This window comes from Candoia aspera, chromosome 5 (genome assembly GCF_035149785.1).
Source record: "Candoia aspera isolate rCanAsp1 chromosome 5, rCanAsp1.hap2, whole genome shotgun sequence".
In the NCBI taxonomy this organism is placed as follows: Eukaryota; Metazoa; Chordata; class Lepidosauria; order Squamata; family Boidae; genus Candoia; species Candoia aspera.
In genome coordinates, this window is record NC_086157.1 from 56,376,030 (window position 1) to 56,392,895 (window position 16,866).

The following is a 16,866-nucleotide window of genomic DNA, read 5'->3' on the forward strand; positions in this document are numbered from 1 at the left end:
TATGAGAAAGGATGTTGACTCTGTTTAGTTATGGGTCCTAGTTTGATTGAATCTGATTATTTTCTATTATGCCTGCAGTCAAGAAAACTATACAAACTTGGATGCAAACTGGACCGAATCTTTATTTCTTCAAATTTGTATAGAAAGTCAGAGAGCCAGCTTAAATATTTGCTGCTGAGAAGAAACAAGTTGCTAGATTCAAAACACATGCAGTCAAGCCTCATGTTGTTATTTACCATCACATACTGGGAAGAATCAGAACAGCTGAGTTAGGGTTCAGGATCCTGCCCTTTTAAGAGTTATTTGTAATATTTATTTTGGTTAAATGTGTTTGAGAGCTTAAGAATCTGGATCAACATCCTAGATATTTCCTTAAATATTTTAGATTTCTTCCTTCCACTATAGCAATCACCTGGGTGACTGAGAGGGAGAAAAGAAGGGCATTACTCTGGAAGAAGAGTAGAAGAACCACCAGACTGAACAGTGAGTCACTATTATGTGAAGACTTAATGAGTTTATAATCACCAACCAACAATTACAGAATAGCCGTGTTGCTCACTTGGCAATAGTTTTAAAGCTTAAACTGTTCTCACAAGTTCTAGACTGGCCAACCTTCTACATGTTGCTTAGATTCACACATAAGATAAAAAGTACAACCTATTGCTACAGTAAGTTTTTTGTTCATGGGCCAACATTTTTATTTTGTTATTTAATTAAAATGTTTTAAGGAAACCAAATGACAAATGTTCAAGATTATGACTTAGGGAGTTTGACAATCCTGTTCTGACATGTATTTTTGCTTTTTTATTAGATCTGTGTGGGTTAGCTTTAAATTTTCAACCGGAGAAATCTCCCAAGGGCTGCTGTTGGCATACAAGTCACCCTTGTATAGAATTCCACTTAACACTCTGCCCAGAAAACATTTTTTAATATTCAAGAATTATGTGACAGCCTACTGTGTGTTCTTGTCCCACCTTAGGCATGAAGCCAGCTGGGTGACCTTGGGCCAGTCATATTCTCTCAGCCCTAGGAAGTAGGCAATGACAAATCACTTCTGAAATCTTGCCAAGAAAACTGCAGGGACTTGACCAGGCAGTCACCACGAGTCAACACTGACTAGAAGGCACCAACACACACACAAATACTTAAATTGCAAGCTTGGTTCCTTTAGGAAAGGGCACTCTCAACATGGTCAGGATAGAGTTCTGGCTTTCAGGCAGTTTAATGTAGAGACAGCAGCAGAAGACTAGCACAGTGAGCTACAGTGGTACAGATAGGCGGGTTAGCGAGAAAGAGCTTTGCCCAGAGCAAATGGCATTCATAGCCAATCTTCTTCTCCTTTATTAAAAGAAGTAAATATTTGAACCAGCACATTCAAAATTAAGATAAAGGCCCTTGTAGCCAATCACAACAAAGTTGAGTCTAACAGGGACTTTTTTTTTTGGACTTCCAGAGAGCCCTAATGACAAACTGACATTCCTCTAAAAAAGAGGAACACACTAGCTGAAATGGCACCTGAAGGCAGGATTTGGGCAGCTGAACTCTCTCTGGAGTTAAAAAGAGATCATCAGGTCATCCACATGTACTCCATACAGCTGTTTTTTTGTGAGCAGACTGCAGGAATTGTGTTTTTGTGGTTGGCTTGAGATCAGCTTGGTGTCATGGGATTCCATCATGCTTATAGCCACTAATGTTGCCTATATGGACTCTAAGTTCAACTGGGCTCATCTCTTAATCACTTTAAACGTATTTTTTTTCCCTTTGGCTTTCTTTAAAGATTGAGACGTTTCAGACTGGCAAGTTTTATTGAAATCACCAGGTTACTTTTCTTCAACCCTTTTTTTAAAAAAAAAAAAAAGCTTAACTATAAGTTTAAAGATTTGTATTTTTGGAATATACAGTAAAAGGATTATTATTGTTGGATTCGGAAAATTTTAAATGGATTAAGGGTTCAGATAGACTTGATTTAAACTCTGAAGTTGATTGAAAGGTTTTTTTCCTTTTTCACTGGAAAATTCTTTTTGTTTACACTCTTAACATGACTTTGAAGGTTGGACACTCTATAGTAGAATCAAAAGGTATTATTGAACAAACCCCACTGAATAAAAATGAAACTGACCTACAGGTAGAATTAAAAATTACAGCTTACAAGAAAGAGATAGAAATAATGGATTTACAAATTAAAGATGCTGACTTAAAAATGGAAAAAGATACACAAATTACAAATCAGATGTGTGATCTGGATAACTTCCTTATACTGAATAGGTGATTTGAATAAATCTCCAAGTCAAACCTGTTGGCATTTCTTTGTTTTGTACTTCCTTAAGTATTGGCAGGGTGAAGAGGTGGAACTTAATTGTCCTCAGTTTGGATGTTAAAAGCTGCATTGCCTGGGGGAGGAATTTGCCCAGACTTGTTTAGTTTCGCTTTTGTAGCCTTGCAGCCCAGTTCCTCCCTGTCCTCTCTGAGCGTGTGTGAATGCATAGCTTGTCAAATATGTTTTTGTGCTTTCTGTAAATACATTTATTTTTATAGAAATGCCTGGTGTGTGATTTTTCTGATCTCTCGGGCCAACCGCTTTCTAGCACTCTGACAAAACCTTTGCAGTCCTATTGTTCATAACATGTTTTATATCTTTTTATATAATCTTTTTACAGTCAAAGACATACATATGTAGCAAATATTAGAGGAATTTCTTCCCTGATCAAATAACCAACACAGTCCCTTAATGAAGGGAGTGAGGTGATGTCAGGTCCCCCGTTGCAATGCATACATGCATCACAACGGGGAACATGCCTTTCCGGAGAAGGGAAGGAAAGAGGAAGGAATTAGTGATAATCCTTTAAGCACTAAAAGACAAATACCAATAAAGGACAAAGGAGCCATACCTTTGCCCTGACCTGAGAAGCCATCATCCTATCTCCCTGACATCTCTGCATTACCCCGGGGGACACACCTGCGCCGGACACAGGAAGAGGACAGAGGTGATCAGCGCTAATCCCCCTGATCGCCCATCGAGACTCCGGAATCGCACCCTGATCGCCCATCAAGACTCCGGATCAGGACTTTGGGACAATGGGGGGTGGAGAAGGACCAGGTCCGCACCGTGGGTATTTACCGGCTACCTCGCACGCCATGTGCTCATTCCTGTCTTTTTCTGTGTATGCATTTTATTCCTAATAAACCAGAAATCCTTAGCCCTGACTAAGTGAGTCTGTGTCTCTTTGGGAATAAGGCAACCATCACAGGTGAGGGGTGTATCCGTCTCTGTAAATCCCGAAGTGAAATGGGATAGGCAATACAGAAGGAAAGCATTTTGGCAAGGATTCAAATCAACCACTTAGATATGCTTGGCCATCTTCAGAACTAGCAATGGAATACTTGGTACTTAGAGTCTCCAGGCTTAGTATTGTCTTGTGCTTATGTGAACTGTTCAAGCTGGGGTCACAATGCAGTTTTGTTCAGTGTCATTAAATTCCACTGGATTGGAAGAGAAAGTGAAGGGCTTGTTTGCAATGGATGTCCTCCATTAAAAACAGTTAGATATGCCACCTGATCCAGTACAGATTTACTCAGTAGTATGATCCTGTGAGTTCAGGGAGACTACTTCCCAAATAAACATGCACTGATGGCAGCCTCAAAAGTGCTCAATTTTTTGTTGGAAAATGTCCAGGGCTCTCAGTTATTTCTCCATTCTCAAAGATATAATACACTGTTTCATACCTGCTCCACTTCTTCCTCAGTGATGTAGCTGCTGCAAGGTCCAAAACCTGGGAGGACAAATTTCTAAGAGGGTGACATAACCATCCTCACCTAACTAGGTCTTGGAAATACTTGCCATGTCTGTCTATTCAGCCACGATGAATTCATGAATGAACCCAGTCTTATTTCAGACAAACTTGGCATTTACCAGTAGCCGAGTGGAAACCAAGGTCACCAACAATCCAGCCCATGGACTCAGATTAAAAACATGGGGCAGGAAGAAAGAACTGGCACTAAGTTGTTTATCTTCCTTCTCCTGTAATGGCTTGCTCACCCCCACTCTCACCCCCACCCCCAATTCCTGCTATATCTCCCCCTTTCAGAGATGGTCAACCCTACAGTCAGCTGAGGCTGACTGTAAGAACCTAAATACCTTGAGCCATGGTACCTCTCTTCGCCAAACCTATCCCATTACAGCTAGTCAACATTTACAACCTGGTCTATCTGCAATGTGGCAAGCCACTCTGACCAGCCTACCAATTCCAGCTTAACTGCTATCTTTCATACCAAGTCCCCTCTTCCCACCCCTAATTTCCAATTCCCCTTAATAAATTACCAAATAACACAAACTAATGTAAATCAGTCAGTGCCCTTCCTACCTCTCTTATCCCAGCCTAACTATCTGATGGGACAACAAATAATGGAATGACTTGAGGGGGGAAAAGTTACTCTGTAAGAAAACAGAAACTCATTTTCAAATCTGACTTTTCCAGGTAGACCAAAAAAAGGAGCCCAGCCAGAAATCTTGGGGACAGTACCAGTCCTTATAGATAAAGTGAGGGAGTGATGGCTTGATTTGATAGAAGAGTATTTCATATTTCCATTAATCTATAAAATTATTAGTTTACCTTATGGAGTTGTTGGAAGGCTTAACAGTATATGGAGAAACTGTTATCTGTGCATGTATGATGCCCATGTAGGGTTTGTGCATAATGGTAATTGCTTGCATTTCTGCAAGCTTTTCAAGTCCAAGTTAAAAGTATTTTTTTAAAAGAAGAATGAAATATATACAGTCTTCTGCTTCAGCATCAATGATACATAGACTGGAGCATCTGTAGTATTACATATATCTTTCCACCCCTAAGAAAGAAGTGGCAATGATGAAGCTTTACTCCAGAATTTTATTATGGACTCATTTCTTTTTACTCATTAACTGAGGAGTTCTGCCCTCAAACACATTTAAGATCTCAAGAAGGGCGTAGAGCTGTCCAGAATGCTAATGACTCTGATTTTTCATTCTGATATATTGGTACAGTTTCTGGACTTTTTGTCGTTTTCTTCCATAAAAATTGCTAGCAAACCAATCCTTTTCTTTTTAAAAAAGCACAACTCCCTTAATGCACCAATTTTAATTCTGGGTATCTTTATCACTTGTTACCACTTCCTGCCTCTAAAGAGATTCATCACTCACAGGCATACTGAAATCCAGTACAGTAACCCTGGAAGGTAAAAGAGGCTGAATGTTCAAGAGCTAATTGTTTAACAAGGGTGTGAAATCTTGAGGTTAAGTTCAACATTCTAAACACACAGTACTGGCTTTACATCTCTGTGGAATGGCTAATCTCTTATAAAGTTCAGATTAATTCACATAGCTTATGATTGCTAGTTAGAAGTTTTCTTGCTGCATATATTATGTTTTAGACTCAACTATCCCTTGAACAGTTGTTACCATGTATTCTTTTATGTGTATATAAACACATATCTGAAAAATACAGAAATAAGACACTATTTTCTAGAGGTATAATGTGCAAATAGAAGATCATGCATGCAGTCTATAAGAAAAACTAGAGAAATGGCTATTTCAAAATGGAGAATATATATATGATGCATATTTGATTATATTACAAATATTTTTCAGGACAGAATATCTTGCATCCAATTTACCAACCTCCTGATACATAGGTCAAGATGTATTTCTAATATCAAGAAGAAGAATCAGTAAGTAAGAAAGAAAGGATAATAATAAAATCACTAAATAAGCAACAAGGAGGGCACTAGGAGAGGAGGAGACATACATAACAGAGTGTGGGCTAGGCAAAGAGCATAGTATTTCCAATTCTTGCTCTGTTTTAAATAGTTCAACAAACCCATTTCATTGCTTTTATGTATAGCATCTGCTTTTTTTTTTAACCTCTTCAATTGTATCCAATTCTCGGAGACTGCCTGGACAGGTCTTCGCAGTTTTATTAGCAGATTTTTCAGAAGTGGTTTGCCATTTAGCCTTTCTAAGGCTAAAAGAAGTGACTGGCCCAGGGTCACCCAGCTGGCTTTGTGCCTGAGGCAGAACTAGAACTCATGGTCTCCTGGTTTCTAGCCTGGTACTCTAACCAACCAAACTGGCTCTCATCAGCATCTGCTTATGGTTGTACAACCCCCCCCCCCCATGTTTTCAAACTTGGGTTCCCAGCCATGTCATTCTTCTAATACTCTTGAACATACCAAGTTTTTATACAGTCTATTTGTTCCAAAATAACATTGCATAAATATTGTGTCCAACAGAATAAGGAACTACATCACTGTCCCACAGACAGAAATAGATGAGTTTAAATGGCCTAAAATGTTGATTGGCATATGAGGAGAATAAAGCACAATGAAAGGGGAAGCTCTTTTAAGAAATATGCCTTTTTTCTGCATAATAAATGTGCATATGCAGACAGAAACAGCTATCAAAAAAGCATGCCCAAATTTGCAGTGTCAGTTTGCAGCTTCTAGCCTAACTATGCATTTCTTTCTTAGAACAGACTGATCTTTGTCTGCTTTGTTTCCCTAAATATTCAGTGTGCTGGTTTTGGAATTAAAACAAAATAGGATTTGCCCTTCAAGCTGGCACTGTAGCATTTCCTGCTGTATGGTTGCATTTTGAATCACTGGCATGACCAGCAGTTTCACTGGCTAAGATCCAAAAAAATACACAATCAGTTTTGTGCACTCAAAATATTTTTGGACTAGCATTTTTCAATCAGTCCCCTTCCTTCCTCCACTATCACATGACATACTTCTTTTAGAACAGACAATCTTTTACTGTAGATGTACGTGTAGTTTGTGAAATACTGGAGCTCTGTACTTAGAAGGGGAAAAACATTACTGGGCTCCCCCTGTCCTGCACTCTACCTTAAACTAGCTTTAGATTTCAAGTATAAAACAGACACTGGCATCTAAGCCAATTGCAGCAATGGTTAGTGAAATCCAAAGGGTAGCAAGAATAACTATGGCTCTTTTAAGTGTATCTTCATTGCAGTTCAAAGGGCTCAATAGATATGGCCTGCAATAAAACTAGGAAAAAACAAACATGTGCCTCCTTCCCAAAACAGAGAAAATCCTACAACCCGCAGGCTCGCAAGCTGACCATTGTAAGACTCCCATCAGGTTGACATCTAGCTTCTGTGTAACTATCCTAGAATGTCTAACTAATCTAATCTAGGAAAAAAACATTGCTCTTTGTTGCTAATCCATTTTGCATCCCTATTCAGATTGCACAAGAGGCATTTATGCTAACACATAAATTATGCTGTTACTTATGAATGAAACTTGAACCCATTCTCATAAGTATAATAAAGTTACTTTAGAGATAAACAGCTTATCAATTTACATAGTTTCAGCCTGGCATCACCTCTCACTATTTGAAAGAACTTGGAACATATTTAAGGTATTACTTACTTCTTAGTACAGTTTGTACCAGAAAAGTTGTTACCAACTTGATAGATACTGCTGACTGTTACAGAGTAGGAAAGATAAGGAGTCTACAAATTACTTGCTAAATAACATAGAGGATGGCTTAGAGATGTATTTATAGTTTTAATCATTTAATGGGGAAAAAGTCACTAAATGGATACAGAACTTATGCAATCCAGTAATATGCACTGTGGAGTCTTTAGTGCTCTCTAAGCTTGGTTGTTTGCTTGCAGATGTTTCATTACCCAATTAGGTAACATCATCAGTGCGAGTGGGTGTGGGGTTTGCTGTCTCTTTGGTGCTTGGCATTTCTAAGCTTGCTTAACACCTGTTTGAGGAGGCGTTCATGCTCCTCCTCAGTTTCAGTGTAAATCAGAACATCGTCTAAGTAAACCAGGACCCCTTTAAACAAATGTTCATGTAATACTTCATTTATCAATTGCATGAAGACTCCTGGCACCCCAGCTAACCCAAAAGGGAGGACTTTGTACTGAAATGACCCTAATGGGCAATTAAAAGCAGTTTTCCACTCATCCCCAGCTCGTATGCAGATGCGAAAATAAGCTTCGTGAAGGTTGAGCTTGGAGAAAATTTTCCCCGTTGAAAGATGGGCTAACATGTCTTTCATTAGAGGTATGGGATATTTGTTGCAGACTGAGATGGAATTTAACCCCCGATAGTCTGTACAAAGTCTAAGCATGCCATCCTTCTTTTCCCAGAAAAGGATGGGCTCCAACCGGGGAATTTGCAGGTTCAATAAACCCCCTTGACAGGTTTTTGTCAATAAAGTCCCGCAATGCCACTAGTTCCTTCTGGGTCATTGGATAGATTTTTGGCTTGGAAATTGGGCGTTGGGGACCAGTTCTATTGCACAGTCAGTCTTTCGATGGCGGGGCAGCTGGTCTGCTTCCACTTCCCCAAAGACATCTGCAAAGTCTTGGTATAGGTCGGGCAAGCCTTCTAAGTGTGGTAAGCTGGGGTGCGGTGTGGCGATCGCCGCTCTTACCACCCCCACACATAAGGGTCTCTCTTCTGTGGGAACTTGGTAAAACCCATCATTAAAAGTGACAGTCCGGTGCTCCCAATTTATATATGGGCTGCGCCAAGTCAACCAGGGAATTCCCAGAATTACCATGGGATGGCCAAGCAGCACCACGATAAATTTTAAAGCCTCCTTGTGGCTGCCCATTTGCATTGCTACATTTCCAGTAAAATGAGTTGCTGGACCCCCACCCACCGTTGACCTGTCTAGCTGGGTGAAAATCAAAGGCTGCTTTAGAGGAAAGCTAGGCAAGTCCAATGCAGCAACCAGATCAGGGTGGATGAGACACCTTGAACACCCAGAGTCAACGAGAGCCCAGACTTCCGTAGTCCTAGTGTGGGAGCCCAACTTCACTTTCACTGCTAGAGTGGGACAGTCAGCACTCACCATAGCGTCTTCACGCCCATCCTCCTCCACCTGCCCGCAGGCGCTTTTCAGGGCAGGTGGCTGGTGTTTCCCGCTGGCTCCAGAGAGGCAACCTCAGCCTCTCCCAAGAAGTAAATCTCTTCTTCGATGTCCGTAGCCCCCTTGGCCGCTGACATCCGTCGTGGTGGGGGGGGGGCGGTTTGGTCGGTGCTTTAGTCGCTCGATCTCCAACCTTGGGTTTTGGGCAGTCTGCAGCTCGATGTCCAACCTTCCCACATCGGATATACTGGCCTCGTGCGTAGCGTCGCTGTTTCTCCTCCTCCCACACTCGGTTGCCAGATGGGGCAGCCGCTGACCCTGTTCGGGGTCCCCACATCGCGGCTGGTGGCTTCTCATGCCTTCTGGCCTGCAGGTAGGTGCACTGAGCATCCTCTGCCTTCCCGGCCAGACAGATCCATTCATGCAACGACTCTGGGTCATCTCTGCATAGCGCCCATTTTAGGACCTCACTGCTGAGTCCGTCTTTGAACCTTTCTACTAAGGTTGACTGAGACCAATTGGGGACCTTGCCTGCCAAGGCTTTAAATTCCAGGGCATAATCGGCTACCAACTTGGAGCCCTGGATGAGATCCTTTAGCGCCTCCTTAGCTCTTGCCTTGGCCAGAGGATCCTCAAAATGCAGTTTTAGTGCCCACAAGAAGCCTTCAAAGGAGTCTAGCTCAGGGGCATCAGCCTCCATTAGTTGGACATACCAGTCTGCCACTCTGCCTTTTAGCTTAGGGTCCACTGCCGTTATCTTAGTCTTCTCAGAAGGGAAGCATGGCCCGAATTGTTCCATGTAGCTCTTTGCATTAGTTAGGGAAAAGGATAGCTTGTTGGGATCCCCATCAAATTTGATGGAAAAGTCCTTCACTGCCCCTCCGGTGGAGCAGAACCAGTGGCAGGTCGAGTGGTGGGACCCCAGGTCACGGTAGTGGTTCCTCTTCGGGGCGGAGATCCATCCCGGAGTCGTCTGCGGCCTCGCTCCACTGGAGGTTCAGGAGGGAGGATGGGTGATGGACGCGTGAAGCTAGGACTTCCATCATCAATCACCTGGCCGCCCATCGCCAAGGACAGGTTTTTTAGCAGATACTCCACCGATTCCATTTTCGCCTCAAGTACTCTCAGCATCTCAGGGGTTTGAGATTCCTTCCTCTGCCACATGCCAGGCTGCCTCCCCGTTGCTACCGTGGTCGATTCCACCTCTGGAGTCAGTGAGAAATGGTGCTTCCATGATGCCTGGGACGTCCCTGGCTGGGGCTCTCCCATCGTCTCCCAGCTGATCAGCTCCGTGAATGATCCATGCGGTGCTGGTTGCTCTAGCTCTCCCCCATCGCTAGATTCCCCCAGCTCCAGGCTGGAACTTGACTCCTTCAGGTAATATGAAAGTTCGGGGGGGAGGCTTGGCTCTCCACTCCGAATTGTCGACTCCGGCAATGGGTTAGCTGACTCCTCGAGCTCCCCGGACCCTATTCTCGACTCGGCCATCGCTAACTATTTCCCTCACAAGAATTGATCTCGGTAGGAGCTAGCGGTGTACTTTGGAAAGATTCTCAGCTTTATGTAATGTTTGCCTATCCTAAAATACTCTCAGACTCACAGGCAAGAGCTGAATAAAATCTGGTTTATTTAAGAATAGTATGCAAATACAAAGAAAGCTGAGAATGAGAAAAGTGCGCCAAATGCAAACTAAAAACCCCTCAGTAGCAACGAGATCCCTCCCCCTGTAGAATCTTCCCAGGCTACAATCCCAGGTGCTCCCAACGGCTTCTGATGATGCGGTGGACAAGTCCTTGAGCCGAGCACATAACCCAAACACATTCCATTGAAACAAACAGAGATACAAAGCTTAGCACAAGGTCTCCCAGCAGCCCCCTCCCAACAGCAACTCGCGTCAACAGCATGGCATGTGAAATGTTACGATGTACAGTGCACATTGAAACAGTGAACATGACAATAAGTTGCCCTGCTAGTGTTGGTGGAGGTGTGGCTTTCTCCTTGGTAGTTCTTTGATTAGGATATTGTTTTCTGCTTGATTGTTTGTCTGGTGTTAATCCCTGCTTATCTGGGTGTAGGCTGCTGGAGAGGATGTGTTCTGGTCCTTTGGTTTCCTTCTTAGCTTGTTTATTGTCTCTTTTGAATGGTTTATTCTGATAAATGGTAAATATGGTTTATTTCTATGTGTCTGTTGATGGCTGATTTGTCTGAATGCCCGGCTTCCAGGAATTCCCTAGCATTTTTGGATTTAGCTTGGTCTAGGATGCTCACAGTTTCCCAGTTGAAACTATGATTGAGTCTGTCCATGTGTTATGAGATTAAGGAGTTTTCATTGTGTCTTTGTCAGGCAAAGACACTACGCTGAGCCAGGAATGAAGCTCTAGTCTTTATTGTTTCTATCATACAAACAGAATCTTGCCAAACTGAGCAAAACTAGCAGGTTCTAAGGGAAAAACTCCAGAAACTCTAAGGTGCGTCCTGCCTGACCTTCTTGGCCAGGTGCCCAAGGTCTTCCACACTGTGAGTGCGTTTTTCCCCCTGGAAGGCACTCCCTCTTTCCTTGCCTGTGATCTCCATAACATCACCTTCCCCCTCAGAAACACATTCATCTTCTGACTGCTAGTTGGTGTTCATGGATGCACTCTGCTAGTCTTCTGCCTGTCTGTCCTACATGGTGGCTGTTAGAGCCCTTACATTGATACCTTGTAGATGACTCCTATGCATCTACAGTAATATGCATGTTTAACACTCAAACATTTGTTTAAATGCACACACAAACACGCACACATAAAACACTACAGATATCTAAGTGAACCATGGACTGTATTCTATCTCTTTAGGAAAGGAGTAATCTTACCCCTTTCACAAATTCTTTGAACTGTGAATAATTGTAATGTGTTTATGCATTTTAAATGTGTCTAGATTTATCTGCTTTATTTTACTTTAAAAACTTTTTGGTGATATTAGCTTCTATAGTCATCCTGGTCTGGTATAAATAAAAAAATAGGTAAAGCTAAAGGTTTCCCTTGACGTTAAGTCCAGTCGTGTCTGACTCTAGGGGGCGGTGCTCATCTCTGTTTCAAAGCCGAAGAGCCAGAGTTTGTCCGTAGACACTTCCGTGGTCATGTGGCCAGCATGACTACACGGAACGCCGTTACCTGCCCGCCAAAGCGGTACCTATTAATCTACTCACATTTGCATGTTTTCGAACTGCTAGGTTGGCAGGAGCTGGGACTAGCAACAGGAGCTCACCCCATCATGTGGATTCGAACCGCCGACCTTCTGATCAGCAAGCTCAGCAGCTCAGCGGTTTAACCCGCAGCGCCACCACGTCCTGTAAAAAAACTAAATAAATAAATTAAAATTAAAAAATTAAAATGCATAAGTACTGTTTTCCTATTCAGCAGTCTTTAATAAAGCCTTGATTTCTTTAGTACAAAAGGAGGAGAAATGAAGGACAATATTAACAGTGAAAACCTTCTAAAAACAAGTTGAACAATCAAAAGTGCACACACAGACATCACATTAATTGCCTTGAAGAAATGGATGTCTTAAAGAAAATCTCTATGCCTGATGAGTTAATGTCCTTCATAGAACTATGACAAGCCCTATAGCCAAGTCTCTGTGCTATCATTAATCCATGGATATTCTACAATGGTACAACTTGCATCTGATGTATTTACTTCTTTTGTGTATCTATCAACATGTCCCCTTCTTAGTTTACAAAAGTTATTAAGTTTTCAAATCAAGTAAATTGATGGGACCAACATAAAACAACCAAGCCAGTAAGTCAAAGAATTTTTTTTTTTGCTTCAAAATAATTTAACTTTGCTTGGCACCAGACAATATAATCCAGTTAGAACTATTCCCTAGGAAATCCCGTATATATAAATGGCATTTCTTGGGATCAAAGATCTGTTGACTGCACTTTTCCAAGCAGACTTTGATCATGATCTTGAAAATTGCTCTTACGAATTCAAAGGCCCAGAGGGATACTTGGGGCAGGTATCACTAAAAGATCCAGATCTATGAGCAAATCACCATGATAGTCTCTGTCTCTTTATTCCAAGAGCTGGGGCATGATGGCAAAAATGGGGCCCCACTGAAGACCAGGCAAGGATGCTATGCAGTTTCCAAAACTTATCAGGACAGACAGTAACACACAGCCCAGCCTTACTGATAGGTCACCACATAGCAATCTTCTTAATTTGGGTGGATTCTGAATCATATGACCAAAGGTCCCTACCTTTGAGGAAAAATGGATGATTATTTTATTTGGATGATTATTTTATTTATTCATTTCTTTTGAATTATATCCTGCCTTCTTACTAAAGCAAAAGGCCAGCAGTCAACAAGCTTAGATCAGAGGATAGCCAGAAGGAACATCCTATAATTATTAGTAACTTTGATAACCCAGAACAATATAGCTACTGCTATAATCTTCTGATCATCAAATTCAGTAATTACCTTTTCAAATGCCATCTGCCAAGAAGCATTATTCAAGTCAGCAACTGATGCCTTAGCTGCTTTCAAATCTCATGTAGCTTTTATTGAAGTCCACTCTTGTGAAATTAAAACAACTATCTTTGGTTTACTATCCCTTTCTCTACTAAAAATTAAAGTTTATTTTAAAAAAAACTTTGGTAAACTGGTTAAAATTGGTTAATAATTTGATTGTTAGTTTAAGCGAACAAAAAATTCCTCACTTCAAAGGTGAATTTTCCCTTGACTCTTTGAGTCCAACTTCTATCATATTTCAGACACTCCTCAGTAGGAGCTGCTACAGCAATATCCACCTAGAAGAAGCTGCCTCTTGGAGAGGTCATTATGATTAGGGGGAAGACATTGCTGAATTATGCTGGGTTTTGTTTGGTTTTGCTTCACGTGTTCTGTAAATCCAAACCAAGCATGCTTTCTCCATCAAACCAGACTGCTTAGTGCGAAGCTGAGCCCAGCTTGGTATATAACGTTCGATATTCCTTCCACTGCTCAAAGAAATAGATTTATCTATACTTTACTTTAAAGCCAGAGACCCCCAATGCCTATGACTTGTTGTCCCAGTGCCTATGACCCCCAGTGCCTACGACGTGACCCATTCTATGAAGGCATTCGACAGGAGGCGATTTCGGAAGATTCAAGGCGGCAGAATTAATTCCCAAGCAGCCTGGTCTCCCAGGGGATCTTCCCCCTGACCACACCTGCCCAATGCGAGCAGGAAGAGGCAGGGCCGCCTCTCGACAGGATGGATCTGGGCTTCATCGCTTTCTTCTCCTCGGCGCCCAATTGCACAACCACCCGCCCTTCCCGGGCTGCGCGCTCCTGCCCCCGTTCCACCCCTTGCCTCGCCCGGGCGGGCGTGCGGGCGGGCACGGTCTGTCTCTGCAGCCAGCTTACCCGTGTCCACCGGTCGTGATTGGCGGGGCGACGGGGGGCGGGGCGTCTCAGCAGGAGACCCAGCTGGGAAATGTCCTGCCGCGCCCAGCTGGCCATTGAGAAAGTAGCGCCTTCGCCGTCGGACGAGCGAACTGACGGCGCAGTTAGGCAAGGGACATGGAAGAAATGACAGTCGCCACCGCCAAGAGCGCAGCTATGAGTCTCAGCAACGCCGTGATCGTGATTGGGGGAGGCATCTCAGGTCAGTGAACTCCCGCGGCACCTTCTGCAACCCCCTGCCTCAGCAGGCGGCAAACTTCCCCGTCGAGTTGTGCGAGTGGCTCAGGCGAGCAGATCTGGAAACTCCCGGGCGCTCGCCTGACCGGGGACTTGGCTTGCTCGCTCGCTCGTGTGGTTTCGTTCCGCTTTGTTTTGTTTTTATTTTGCTTTAAGCTCCAGTCAGGATGACAAAGAGGACAGGTTCAGGAGAAGAGCGCAGGGACAGGATTTTCCTCTTCTGGACTTGCAAGGTAGAGAGCCAGTTTGGTGTAGTGGTGAAGGAGCCGTGAGTTCTAGTCCCGCTTAGATACAGAGCCAGCTTGGGCCGGTCACTCTCTTTCAGTTCTAGGAAAGAGGCAAGGGCAAGCCATGTCTGAAACCTTGCCAGAAAAATTGCAGGAAAGTTGCCCGAAGGGACCGAAAAGAAAAAAAGACTCCCAAGGTCTTTCAGAGGGAGAGAATACGAAGTGTGAATTACCTACTCTGCCCTTTTGATTTCAGTTACTTCTTTACCTTGGACTCTTTCTGATTCCTTTTCTTGAGATGTAGCAAAATGCAACACATTCAGGATTTTAAGTTAAAAGATATTGGCTTGGTATACCCCTTTTTCCCAGGAAAGCTGCAGAGCCTCTTTTGTTTTTATCCAAGAATAGCATATATGAAGAGACACTCTTGCATTTGATACTGAATATTTTACAAAAACATGGAGGCTACCATGTATTTCATTACCAGATCTCTTTCTACAAATACATTTAATACATCCTGTGCTCTTCTGGAGTTGCTCCTTTGTCCATATCAAAAGCGGGAAGCCCTCAGGAGAATCACAAATGTCATTTGGAAATATACTGTCAGACCTGAGTAACCTCTGCCTTTGATCACAAAGACTCAAGACTCACTGTAGGCACTGAGTTCTGTTCTCAGGTTGTCTCTTCTCAAATATGTTAATCTAGCTCTTATATTCTGTTTTCAAATATGTTCAAACGTGAGAGTTGCAACGAAGAAAAATCCTATGCCATTCAGACCTCATGGGTTTTTTAAATATTTGTTGTTTCCTGGTGCACTACTCTGAACATTTTTACTGAAGAACTGTTCAAACAAATGAAATTAATTTTCACTTTATTTATTTTTATTTTTTATTTTTATTTGTTTACTTATTATTTAGCTTTGCTAAAGTCAGCAGTGATAATATTCAAATGGCAGCAAACTGTTAAAAGAGCAATGAAAGGGAAAGACATTGGCAATTAATGTGAAGTACTCCAACCTAGATGTGTCGGACTTCAGCTTCTAAAGTTGTGCTGGCTGGAAATTCTGAAATTGAATTGCAGTGCATATAGAGCAGTGTTTCTCAACCTTGGCAACTTTAAGATATGTGGACTTCAACTCCCAGAATTCCCCATCCACCCAATAATCAGTTATTTTTTAAAAAATTAGAAGTATTTTCAGTTTAATTTAAAAATTAATTTAAGATACTAACATTGTTTTAACCTCCAAGAAAAAACATAATAAAACAATAAAATTGAATCAATAGTCCTAACTATCTACACTGGGCTGTAAATATTCTTCTTACTTAACTAATCCACTTACTTTCATTTTTTCATTTTTATCATTTTCCAGAAGTCTTTCAGATAACAGAGGAATGGCTTTATTAGCGTAGGCACCAAAAATTACTGTCGACCTCTCTATTCTAATAGCATGACAGAACCATCATATTGCTTTCTGAAAGCTTGCTACAGCTAGTGATGTGGAAAACCATCCTCCAGTTCTGTGTTCATCAGACCCCTGGGAATCAGATGTACTATTCAGAGAAATAGTGATATTTTAATTTTAAAAGTTGGGCTCTCTCATAATAATGGATAAATTCAATTTAGGTGTTGTTCCTGAATCAGTTTATGATGCCAATAATACTTCTGGTATAGAATGGCTTCTGAATAATGCTCAAGGATAACCACAACCAGCTTTCAAACAGGTCATGACTGAATCAGGATCTGTCCTCTAGCTTTTGGCTTTGGACAGAAAGCATCTTTTAAAGAATGTCCAATCTATTTTATATATATTTTTTAAAAGTACTTAATAGAAATGTGTAGTTATAAGAATGCAAGGTTCAGAGTATGTGACAGATAAAATATGATGAAATAAAATAAGAGGTCATTACAGAACAAATGTGAGCAAGTTTCAATGCCCTTTGTTGTCTTGAACACACCTGGGATTTGTACAGCTGCCAACAAAAGAAATGATTTAATTTTCTTGCAGTGCAAGAGAGCTGAATGTGCCCATGTGGTACATTACTAAAGGAGGCAGGGAAAAATAACTTCAGACATTTTTTTTTATTTGCTTTC

The 16,866-nt window shown here is 41.9% G+C and overlaps 1 protein-coding gene across 1 annotated transcript in view; it reads left to right on the forward strand.

The window, feature by feature from the left end:
- Positions 1 to 14,271: 14,271 nt before the first annotated feature.
- LOC134498892 (amine oxidase [flavin-containing] A-like) overlaps positions 14,272 to 16,866 on the forward strand; it is a 55,550-nt gene continuing 52,955 nt past the window's right edge. The window contains exon 1 of the mRNA XM_063305260.1: positions 14,272 to 14,513. Coding sequence (XP_063161330.1) covers positions 14,429 to 14,513 — 85 coding nt within the window. The 5' untranslated portion in view covers positions 14,272 to 14,428. The remainder of the gene's footprint in view (positions 14,514 to 16,866) is intronic.